Raw genomic sequence first — 12,510 nt, forward strand, 5'->3', positions numbered from 1 at the left:
TTACCCGGTTAGCAAGACATATTAGTTGAACTTTTTTCTGTTTTGTTTTATAGAGACTTTGAGCCGATTGGCCTCATTCACATAACTGATCATGATCATCACAAGGAACGCACAAAAAATCCACTGGAGGCGCCTAGTACTTGGTGTGCTGATCGCCAAAGTAAAAATGAGAGCTTAACAGAGCCTCATCCTATAGATTCAATAGAAAATCAGCATCTTTTTCAACTCTTCTTTACAAAATCTTTGAATTTTTCATGTTTAATGCTGTACCAAAATCGTCACTAAGTTGAATTCTAATTTTGAGTTTAAATAAAAATACGTGCCTCCTTACAACCACTGACAACGTAACGCTCAGCAGTAAACATATGGTAACATGGGGTGATCGTGTGATGTTTACTATGTGTTCCATTTCATCGTTCATCTGATGCAGGTCAAGGTTTGGATGATTCCCCGCACAAAGGTCACCGTTGCTGATTGAGGCAATTGATTTGCTTTGGTGTGTATCATCTGAGTTATGGCTTCTTTAAACCATACCAGACAGCTTACTTTCATTGGTTTAATGTTGTGTTATGGATCACAATGTTACACAATTCATTCGTCACAGTGCCGATGTTGGGGGAATTTGCAACAAAAGCTATAATTTTGCAATCCCGCCCAGCGGCGAACGTCTTACAAAAATCACCGTAAATCAAGCTGGCGTTGATGAACGTAGCGAAACTGTGGGATTCGTCATGCTTCAAACTGCTACCGGAAGGGGGCGCCCCCTTTGATGCAGTTTCCGCGAGTCACCGCCGATGAAGGTCATTAGCGTGGCGTTCAATCTGCATCACATGGGCTACCGGGTTGGAGTTTTCGTGACACACACACATTCAGTAAAGTTGAGAAAAAACAATGTAAAAGGCGCCCAGATAGAGAGTTCGTTTATGTGGTGGCTTATCAACGAAATACAAAAGAAAAAAAAACATAACACACACGGGGAAGATAGTCGCGACTGAGCCTACAACCAGCTGATGATAAAGATGCCGGTAAACTCTAAACACGGGGGAAGACGTTCCCGGTCGTGTTGCGCTGTCTTACAAGCTGTTATCAAAGATATGGGGCCGGGGTACGGGGTGAACTGATTCGGCGGTGGTGGGCCGAATAGAAATAACGAAATCACACACTAGTCAATCAGCGGAACCGGTCCGAGAGACGCGTACATCCACTAGGCGCTCTGGAGGGGCTCTGTGGACCTGAGTAGTGCGTGCTGTCCATGATGGCACTGTAGTTCAAATCAATTGTCGTATTCGAATGGTCGAAATTGTGTTCTTTTGCGGCCAAATAGACGAGTGTCTTGTGTGTTGTGTATACACGAAGAATCGAACCAGCGCCGGTTATCATCACCGAAGGTCGGCGGAGACACACATACTACACCCCTGCTCCCCGTGTGCCGTTGTTTATCGTGCTGTTGATTTTGATAATTATCGAACCAAATTTTTGAGCAAACGCACGAGCCGGGCCGCACAAGATCACGCGGTCCAAACGGTCCAAAAACGGAACGGCACACAGCGGGCAGTGTGGATGCGCGACCGATCCAGAGGTGTTGCGTTCCCGTGTTGGGGTGATTGGAATTTCACGACCAGGACAAGGTTGCAAATTGAACAAGATTAAACCAGGGGACGGGTGTGCGGTATTCAGGTGAAAGCATTCCTTGACTGATTGGAGGACGCTTCTTCAACCAGGCACTCAACTCAGCTGGCCGCAAATGTTGCGATTGTAAGTATTGCTAATCTTGAGGTGTTGGTTACGGAGGAGCTGCACCATCTGGTCAGTTGCACTTAGAGCGTGGTGCTAGTCCTCTCGGTGGACAACGGGCAGCATCGGATCTGCCCGTAACTTTCACTCTCATCGCGAACTCAAGTAGTTGCAGTGGTAGTGCCCAGTGTGTGCCGCTGTCCGTTCAAGTGGTGTTGGCCATTGTTCCCTAATATTGAGTTCCCTATTGTGTGCTATTGTGTCGCGCGTGAAACCATGGGTTCAAGGTGTTGCAACATATTTCCTCTATGCATCAGTGCTAATGCCGAACGAGACGTAGAATGGTAATCAAATGTGTTATGGTCAGTTAAGAGTGGGTGCTTCTTTTCATTCTTAGAAGATGAAAAACAGAAATGTGTTAGTGGGTAGTGGGAAGGGATGGTAGAAGTGGGGAATTGGTTTATGGCAACCCTTCAATCTAATACCCTGAGTGATAACGTACATCAGCGCCCTATCGATGGACGATAGGGCCGAAGCTGAGCAAGGGGATGTTTTGTTGTATGAAGAAAATGATATTTCCTCAACAATACATCTTTCTCATCACATGTTCAGTTTGTGTGTGATGGTGTTTTAGCGTGAGTAAACTTCAGCCTGAGTAAAGGGCCTTCCAGTTCAACGTACTCCAATGTGCTTTCAAACTATTTAATGTAAGTCGATGCATTATTGTTATATATGCATCCAGTCAACGTACCTCGCAGTAGTTAACTATCTCACGCTAATTATTGCTGCTAAAATATGGCATTTGCAGTGGGTAAACTGCACCGAACACAATGGATGATCTTTTAAGCAGCGCTTGAGCAGCTTCACGGCTGCAAAACGGTTTTGGCTGCTTTTCTTTGCCCTTTGTGTACGTAAAACAGTTCAGTGTACGACGTTGAGTTGAATTAAAAATGTATGGGTCAAATGTGAGGAAGCTCCACTGGTTGGGTATCCCACCAACAGATGGCGCAACCAGCTTTTTCCTTTTTTTAGAACGCATGAGTTGTTTGCCGTCTGCTAAACGAAATCTTTCTATATTCCGTTTAGGTTATAAGCTTGAGCCGTTTAGAACCCGTTTAGTGGTCGTTTAGTGAATTTGTGGCACTTGGGAAGAAGACACCTCCTCTATATTCCACCTTGCCCAAAACCACCGATACAAATTGAAACTCCTACCGAAAGCTACAGATAAAATGTTGGTGCTCCTACCGAAATCTGCCAAAATAATCTGGCCACACTGGCCCGCAGGAATTGACGTTTCGAGCGAGGGCTTTTGAAAGGTGGCCGCCAAAAGCTCGCCTTGCCCTGTGGGCAGAGTGACCATAAATGCCGATATACATTGGTTTTAAGTGAAATATTTCATTTTTTTAAATCATTGAACTATACTCACCCAACTCAGCCAAATAATCTAATCAATCTAAATAATCCAGCGAAAATCTAATATCAGCACATGTGATAAAATCGTATCCGATGGAGCACTGCAGCGGCCCTAAGCGGCCGCATGGAGCCCCGAGAAAAAGAACTTGCCACCACTGAGAAGAAAATGTGCATCTTTATCCTTCTTTGGCTTAGAATTCCTAGTACAATTTTCAGATCGACGCTTCAGAAAGGCCTCATTCGTGTAACCACTATTAGCGCGTGGCCACGGAGCTAAAAAAAATGTTGAAAAATTTTTCAACTTTGTCAAAATTGCTTGTCAACTGCAAAAAAGAGCTTTTCTCGTGGCTGCACCAAAAACATACACAAGAGCGACAAAAAGCTCCAACATCTGAATATCATCGATATTTTGTTTAAGAAGCACTAACTAGGTACATAAATCAATTAGAATCATGCATTTTAGCATTATTATCATAACAATGGGTCTCAACTTCGCCAAATAGCTGTTTGTTTACGCTTTTTCACGAACGTCAAATTTTGTCAACTTTTGTCAACTTTTTTCCCGGTTGCTCCAGGTCACAAAATTTTGACAAAAGCTCAAAAAAGTGACAAAAGCTCACATTTTGAAAAATTTGTCAGCATTTTGTCACTCCCGTGGCCTTTCGCTTTATGAATCAAATCTAATCCATATCTTAATCCATATCATAGATAACGGATGCATATTCTCGTGAGATGGATCTTTCGTTTTGCGCATTAGCCCCCCCCCCCCTCTCCGCTTAACACTTCTTTTTCTGAGTTTCGAGTTTTAACCTGCTGAAAACTGCAGATAAAATGTTGGTGCTCCTACCGAAATATGCCAAACTAATCTGGCCACACTGTCCAGAATGACTGTTTACGACGGCACTGTCAAAAGCAGAGTTGTTTACGAAAAAGTGCTTGCACAACGTAAAGGTTACTGAGCAGCAGCAGCAGCAAGAGGAGAAAAAGTTTGCCCCCAAAAAACAAAGTGCTGGAAAAATCATTACGTGTAAAAGTGATAGTGTGGATAACGGTAGGTTCAACCGGCAGTGGGGTCACCTGTGCCGAAGGCGGCAATTGTCTGTGTAGAATGCACCGAGGGCAGTCATAGTTTGATACATTTTGAACGCTCTCGTGCTGGGAAGAAACGGTAGAGGAGAGTCGCGGCAAGGCCAGTCCGTGTTCCGAGTCGATTAAAGTTTCTGGCCTTTCCGACTGGTGCTCGTGGCTAGTGCTTGTGCGTTGTAGCCCGCTGTTGCTGTGCATTCATTATCGGTTTCCGGTCGCATTTTAGTGACACTATTCTGCTGGTGTGTGCAATTGTCGGGCTTATCAGCGGGGAAAAGGTACAAATCCTGGGCTGCAAACGTGAGAATGGACAGTATTAATAAAGGGGTTTTTTTTTGCTACGTCAAGTAGTAAATGAGCAACAAAAAAGGCAGCGGATGTTTCGCCGCATTAAATATCGATTCCGCACCCGTGTATCTTACTTATGTTCTGTTTTGTTTTGTTTTCTCACTCCAAACACGCGAGCGTAGCAGCGGATCGAACTGGTTCACCAGGCCACACTCCCGCCGGAAGAGTGGGAAAAAAGTAAAGGTAACCTTCTCGGACCAGCTCGACACGACCGCCAGCGACGACGGCAGTGTGCCGTCTACGAGCCCGAGCCCTTCCACTTCCGCCCAGGCCCGGTGGCGCTATCTGGAGCAGATCTTCGTACCGCCCAGTCCGGAAGCGGCACCGAACCGTTCGGGTCCGGCGTTCGACCGTACCAGCAGTTTGCGGCAGAGCGGTACCAGCTACGCATCGGTAGGGAGCGCCAGCAGTGGCCCGTACAATAGGCGACCGCCGCCACAGCGAAAAGTAGGCCAGAAGATGGCAGACTGCGAGAAGGAGGAAGCCCTAAATCTGGTAAGCAAGTAAACAAGCAACGGGATAGGGAGTAGGGGGGGGGCAGCGTTTCACACTATCAGTATGCAAAGAGCGCCCTTACAAGCGCGGTCGCCCTGTTTGCATTTCGACCATTTGAATGTGCATGTGTGTGTGTGTGCGCGGGTGAATGTGTGACGCTTAGTGTGGGATGTAAGGGGGCGTCACCTTGGCGGTAGTTGGTCAATGATATGCCAATAATGCATGTCGTTTACCGCGCGCCGGTGATTATGCATAATTGCTGCGATTGAAGCACGGTAGGGCACGGGAGGGAGGGAACGGTGCTCACCGTCACGATCGATTTATGATAGCACCCGCGATCCGGACACTAACCACTATCTCCAAGTGGCAAAACCTCCCCCCCCCCTACTCCAACCAAGTAGCTGGGGCGTTTGGCTAGACCCGGTTGTTGCTAAATTTGTCCAAGGTTGTTCACCCGGCACTCGTCAAATGTTCGTCGCTACTGTCGTAAGTTCGGTATTGGTTTTGGAGCCACGGGTTTGGACTTGGAGAGCGAGCAGTGTGTTAGTGTCGCGGGGGAACCGGTGGCACCCCGTATCGACGCGACAGGGTGACGTCGCGTGTTGCCTAGGTTTAATTGAAAAGCGATGTAATATGTGAAGAATGAACCACAACTTCGTTTCGTTTCGTTGCCCGCCGCCTGCCGGTATCTCGTAATCGTCACAGCAGGTGGAATTCGAGTGGGTACTACACGAGGAGGTACATTCGGTGCTGAAGCAGCTGCACGTTATCCTGGTGGAGTGTGCCCACCGATTTCCGGTCCCGCTGTACGGTAACGAGGGCAAGAAGCAGGACAAGTTTGTGCTGACGGCCGCACCGGAACAGCTCAAGTGTATCGTCACGCTTACCGGGGACAGCATAACGCATGCGGTAAGTACCAGCACACCCCAACCCTTGTGTCACCATTTTTAGTTAACATTATGATGTGTATTCTATCTTTGCCCCTTCTCCCAGGACATCAACTTTAAGGTGCAGCGGCAGCAGCAACAGATCCAGCGCACCTCCATCACCCAGGACTACCCGTGGAAGATACAGCAGGTGCAGGATGCGGCCAACCATCTGCAGCAGGCGATCAACCACATCGACAACGTGGACAGTGCGTACCATTTCAAGACGTCCGACGAGGTGCTGCACATACTGGGCAACATTCTCGGGGCGTTGCAGCGCGGCCGCACCTCGCTCGTCGTGCCCCGCAAGAAGCCGATCGACGAGCTGATGAAGAGCCGCAACATGAAGGCGCTGTCGCCGAACCTGCCAGAAGATTTAGCGATCAGCTTCTACATCCAGAGCCACAAGCTGATCTTTGTCGCGTACCAGCTGACCAACTTCCAGGGCACGATGAAGTTCGACTCGTGCCAGGCGGAGTGCTCCGTACCGTGGCTGAACGAGGTGCTGGTGCTGTTTACCGTCGCGCTGCAGCTGTGCCAGCAGCTGAAGGATAAGGTAGGTGTAGCACCGCGGTGGGGAGGGAGAGCGGCGAAAACTTATATTCATTTCGCGCTTCGGTGGGCAAAAACGTTTCGTGGCCCCGTTAGCATGACGTAGTTACGTCAATTAGACCAATTTACACTAGATGTAAATTATTGCCACTGGCGTGGGGGGAGATGACATGCGAAGAGCAAAGAAACTAAGCTGTGAGGACAGTCGCGGGTGGGCTCTCTTTCGCATGTTTCATAGTTTCATTTCGTTCGGCATCATTCGCATGGTGCGATAACGACGCCGCGAAGCTGTGATTTCATTTGCCAAGGTTTCATGTGTCCTAAGCTTGGTCAGAGAGGCACGATATAAATCGTAAAGTGGGCCAGATAAGCTACCGTAGGCACGGAATGGTAGATTCTATTTTTGGATTTAGGTTCCGTTATCTTCGATTGACTCATCGATGGAGGCCGAGTTGTGGGTTCTCTCGATCGATGACTAACTTTGTGATAAGTGTTTGACGGCCACAATGACATTCGATTGCGCTGGGCTTCTGAAGTAAGCAGCGGTAGTGCTTATCTATTTGCTTAATGTTTATCAATTGCAGTGCCATTCGTTTTAATCACTTTTTGGTTTGTTGTTTTGTTTTATATCTTGTTCTATAGATATCAGTATTCTCGCAGTATAAGGACTTCACCGTTGGATCGCGCTCACCGTCAGCACTGTCCTACTGATGCCAGGTGCGCTCAGCAAGCGGTTGCGTACCATGTCCATCGTAGACATTGCAAAACCGTCCGGATCCTTTGGGCGAGCCGTGTTCAATGCAGACAACCAGATCGAACAAACCGCCACCTCTCTTTATGCGGCAGGATATATAAGGTGAACGCATAAGAGGAGGAAAACCAAACAAAAGATGGATAGTTAAATATACCACACGGTCGCCGTACCGTACTGCTGTATAAGACTCGCGGAAATACTCTGGCTCCCTACCCGGTCCCTACGACGGATTTTCTTGCAGTCGTGTTGTTGGGAATGCGTGTATACTTGATGTTTGTTATTATTCAATCAACACAAAAAGCGCTAATCCCGTTGTTATTGCATTAGCCTGTAAGCACTATCCAAAAAAAAACCTGTTTCATCAATCGTATTCGAGGTTTTCGTGTTGTGTACAATCGACAACCGCGCCGGTATTCCAATCAGGTTTTGCTCCTTTCACAAAATTCGATTCCTTAGTGCCATGATTTTGCGGAAAGGAGATTTGAAGGGATGCAGCAATACATTTGATCGTTACTAAATCGAGATATACAAAGAAGTAATTGGCAGTGTGCGTGATTGTGTGTTCGAATCACCATTCAATCGGTTAGTTGTGAACAAAGTCAGTAGAAATGTCCCTGAAAACCCAGTCCTTTTCCTTTCTATTTCGAAAAGGTGTAATCTGTACTTATCTAAATTGGCAGAAAGGATAACATAATACACACATTAGGCGAATGCGATAACTTAAGCCAACAATAATCCTAACCGTAGAATTAGTATGCCAAAATTATAAATCTACACGCAAACCGAAAGAAAACTGTACTAACATCTGGGCTGGAGAAAAAAAAACCCACTAAGGCACAACAGATCGTCGTTTACAACACAAAACATTGTGATAATGCCAAATAAAAAGAAGAAGAACAAAAAATGAAATACAAAAAGAACAAACACAAAACAAAACAAAAACAGCCCAAAAAGCATGCAAATTACGCAAAGGGAAAACAGCCAATCCACGCGGTGCACCTGTATATAGAATTAGCTGCGTCAGGCATATATATATATACATATGACTGATGTTGAACGTCGTTGGATTAGCGGAATCTCAAAAAATATTTAAAATACAAAAAAAAGAAATTAAATTTACGAAATTTCGGAGTTATTGCTTACAGTTAGACTTTTTCGGAAAAGAAAAAAAATAAACAATTGGCTATTGCGCGTGGGATATAGTGTAATAATATGAAACAAAAAAACATTAGCTAGCTAGAACAAACATTGGACACATTTTATGCTTTAGTTGAATTGCATAAGTCATTAGCTGTCCTTAATGTAACTGTAATGATGGGCAGTGTAAGCTGTTTCCCGGGTTTGACTTGTTGTTGTTTTCCTTCAATGTTTTTCGTGCCTTATTTCATCCGATTCGTTCTCTAGAGTCTATTTGATTTCGATTGAGCAGTTTTTTTTTCATGTTGTATAGCATTTACAAGATAGAATGCAGTTAGGCGTAATACTATGGAGGAAGAAACAAAGCCTTAACATAAGTTGTACTTTTATTTTAAAATAAAATGTCAATCGCTCTTAATCAATCAATGATTGACGATGTGTTAATGCACATCGGTTTATGTTTTTTTTAACTTTCACGTTGTGCTCCTATTATGTGTGTGTGTGTGTGTGCAAGTAAACAGAAAGATCTCAATACAAAAAAATTACTAGTATATCCCGTTCCGAGCCGATACATTGAGCGATAAATTCTAGTCACGATAAAACAATGAAAAGAAACAAAAACACAAACATTAAGATTACAAATTAAACGAACAAACTAAAACATACGGTGATGGGATGGTTTTTAAGCATAATGATACGTTCATAGTTGAAAGTCAATTGCGTTAGTGAATTTTAATGCGCCTCAATGTTAAAGCCCTACCCCATTTGCTTCGTATTTGTTCGGTTGAAGTAAGAGAAGAAAATAAGCATACCTTACATATTGTGTGCCCTTCACGAAACATTACAAAACGCACTTATCCAGACAAATCTTCGTACTAAAAAATGTTCAATGATTTCTCCTCGAAGTGATGAAATTGAACTGGACTGCGAATAAAAACATGAAACTAAATGGGAGTTAATGGTAAAACGTGAAAAATTAAACATGAAATTAAATAATGCTGATACAAATGTACGAAATCTGTAAATTACGCTCGTAATCTGTGTCGAACTTGGATGGAACAGTACTGGAAGTAAAATATGTTTGCAAAACGGTCCTTAGGACAAGCGTAGGTTTCCCCGCACCCCCATATAGCAATAATACAGTGCTGTAAGGCTCGAAAGTAGTTTACGCGGTAAAGCTTAACAAATAGCGTTCGATAACAAAAGCATACCAGAACAAGGAATGTATAGAGAAAAAAAAAACGTTACAGAACAGCAAGGACAATAATAACATAAACTGCTGGACGAATCTGTCGTAGAATGTGAAGAACTTAACAAACTAAAAGGACAAAAAACAACAAAAGTTGAATAATATTTCCACAACATAACACGAACCTGTTATATGCTTAAGAAAAGTGAAGCCGAATAATTCGATTTCGGTCGATCATTCTGATAACTGTAGGCGTTTAAAATGTTAACAAAACAGAACAAACAAACAAAAAAAAAAACTGTTGTGTCCGGCATTGTTCGCTTTGGTTTGAAACGGTACTTGGCACGAGACGCGTTCAAACAAATCAAACCTTAAGAGCTGATTACAATCGCCGGAAGTGTTGCGGTGGCCAGTGGTAGATCCACGCAGCAAATAGCAATAGAAACGAGCATGATAACAACCACAATAATATTTAATTGAAATAATAACAGGGAAAAAACATCAAAAAGCGGATAATGAAGTGTGTTTGTTTTTCTGTTTGGTTTGCTTGCCCTCCTCATTCCAGCAGTTTGAGCCCAAAAAAAAAAAATTGAACTGTACACCACACCACGTGCAGCTTACAGTGAATGATGCCCGAAAGTGAACGCACTGTATCACATCGTTACACCTCTTTTACGTGCAATGAGCAAACCCACGATTGGGTGATGGGGTTGGGCGTTTTGTTTCGGTTTTCCGCTGGAAATTGAGCCGCTGAGGGAATGAAGGCTGTAGTGGCGATCGAAACCGAAAGAAGACACCATGTTTACCGTCTTGGAAGTTCGTTTTCCGCCGGGCGAGTGCAATTATATTATGATACCTGTGGCTTGGGTGCGTATTATTACGCCGGCAGTTACCGGGTTATCATCATCATCATCATCATCATCATCGTCTTCGGAATGGAATGGATTGATAAGACCTTGTTGTGGTAGTTTGTGTGCGAAGGCCACCTGATGTACTTGTTCGGAGGGAAAGTGATTTTAACGCAGCCAGTGGTGTTGGAGGAGCGGAACATAATCAATAGATCATTACCAATCGGATTACGGTGAGTTTGGGTATGTGTTTGCAGTAAGCAGGACGGTAAGTAAATAGTATACATTTCGGTGGTCAATTTTGGTTTCTTCTTTCCATGTGGATTCATATGTAATGGTTGTGACATATACATTTTCAATAGATGCGAGAGATTATATATGATTTCCATCGAAAATAGGACAGATGATGTATAGAAGGCTTAAATTTGTTAATAAATAATGAATTATTTTCTAATCTTCGAAGAGCTGTCAAACTCTTGAAATTCAATTCATTTTTTGTTAATTGCACATTTGCTTTTTTCTTAACCTTAGAGGTATTTTAGTGTATATTATATCACAATCTTAATCAATTTCATTGTTACGATCGTCACTTAACTATTTATTGTCCATTTCTTGGTTTGATTAAAATGCGCCGTCCCACAGAATCTCTTAGCTACAACCAACAATTTGTAGAAAAGATCGACCACAGACGGAATGTGACGTGACGTTGTCTCGTTCAAATCATTTCAGGAAGTAGACACTCCCCAGCCATCATTTTGATCTCCTGCAAATTGGTATAACTATAATAAATAAGTAAATGCCAGCGCAATCGGATATATTATATGATCATAAATACAATACACACAACAGACCACCTTTCAACGATTGCAGAAGGCTCCGGATGGGAATCATTCTATCGTGTGTCTTGTAACAGTCGGCTGCTCTATCCACTAACCTAACGGTCCCCCCGGATGGAGGAAATAAAAACAAAGCAATAAACTTTGTATTTACAATGCTGGCAGGTATTAAAACTCCATTTTCATTATGTTCGTGTAAAGTCAGCGAAAGGCACAAAAGAATTAATACCGAACAACGCCAATTATTAAACAAAGTGCAAAACAAAATGATGAAAGCCGGCCACCCGCAGTATGAGCAGTCAAACGCGAAAAGAAAACCCGTACCATCCCCGTAAGGCTTCCGCTTTTCGTTTCACCCTCCCCATGAACTGATCAATTTTCCCTGGCAACCCAAAAATTGTTACTCACTTACGATCACACCAATTGTACAACGGGGGGCGGAATATTGTGCATTCCTTTTCGTTTGTCTTTTTTGCATTAATTCGACACAGCATAATGGCGTGTAACGGCAACCGACGGGGAAGCTCTCTACTCTGCAAACTTACTTACACACATACACACAACCCCACCGATTGAATGGGATTTTAAAGATACACCGAAAATCGCACTGTGTAATTATAATAATAATGATGTTGATACTGTGCCACGTACATGTGCCGTCACAGGTGTTAATGAAAAGCAGTGCCGCCGATGCGCATTCCAGCATGGTGTTCCAGCGTCGTCTGCGCGGTCACTGCCCAAGTGATGCGTGAAGGTTGGGGAAAATGGAACCGGAGCGAACAACAGCAACCGAAAAAAGGGCAACTACTAGCCATCGGTGAGCATTGGTACAGGGTAAAAAACGCATCATTTTTGTGAGTGTGTGTGTGTGTGTGAGTTTGTTTCATTCCCAAATACCCGGATGGTCACATTACCACAAAAATCACAAAAAGGAAATCCCGTTTGGTGATGTTGAATGCCAATGCAAATGTACGCAGCACCGGCCGCTGTACCGCGGTGAGAACATTGGACAATTGGTCCAACGTAAGCTCCAAATTGGTGGCAAGAATATAGACAATGCATTACGACCCCGTGTGTGGCCTAGCGGGGTTTAATCGTTGCGATAATTAAAATGCAATTTAAAGCATAAGTGTAAATGTAGGGGAAAGGCTGGGCGTTTAATTCACTGCCAAAGGGAAGCTGTCGAAAGGAT

At 44.0% G+C, this 12,510-nt stretch overlaps 1 protein-coding gene across 4 annotated transcripts; it reads left to right on the forward strand.

Moving 5' to 3' along the window:
- On the forward strand, positions 1–8,871 carry LOC1277238 (protein rogdi). 4 transcript variants are annotated; one of them, XM_001688892.2, is made up of 5 exons: positions 1–1,755; positions 4,704–5,076; positions 5,782–5,985; positions 6,070–6,558; positions 7,197–8,871. In XM_001688892.2, exons 1-5 carry the CDS (start codon positions 1,745–1,747, stop codon positions 7,263–7,265), a joined length of 1,146 nt encoding a protein of 381 aa, XP_001688944.1. In that variant the 5' UTR covers positions 1–1,744; the 3' UTR covers positions 7,266–8,871. The 4 variants fall into 4 exon arrangements, with proteins under 4 accessions (XP_001688944.1, XP_061504552.1, XP_316684.3 ...); XM_061648568.1 differs by lacking the exon at positions 1–1,755 and adding an exon at positions 1,763–2,078; XM_316684.5 differs by lacking the exon at positions 1–1,755 and adding an exon at positions 4,039–4,198.
- Positions 8,872–12,510: the final 3,639 nt, after the last annotated feature.

The sequence above is a fragment of the Anopheles gambiae genome, chromosome 2, assembly GCF_943734735.2.
Source record: "Anopheles gambiae chromosome 2, idAnoGambNW_F1_1, whole genome shotgun sequence".
In the NCBI taxonomy this organism is placed as follows: domain Eukaryota; kingdom Metazoa; phylum Arthropoda; class Insecta; order Diptera; family Culicidae; genus Anopheles; species Anopheles gambiae.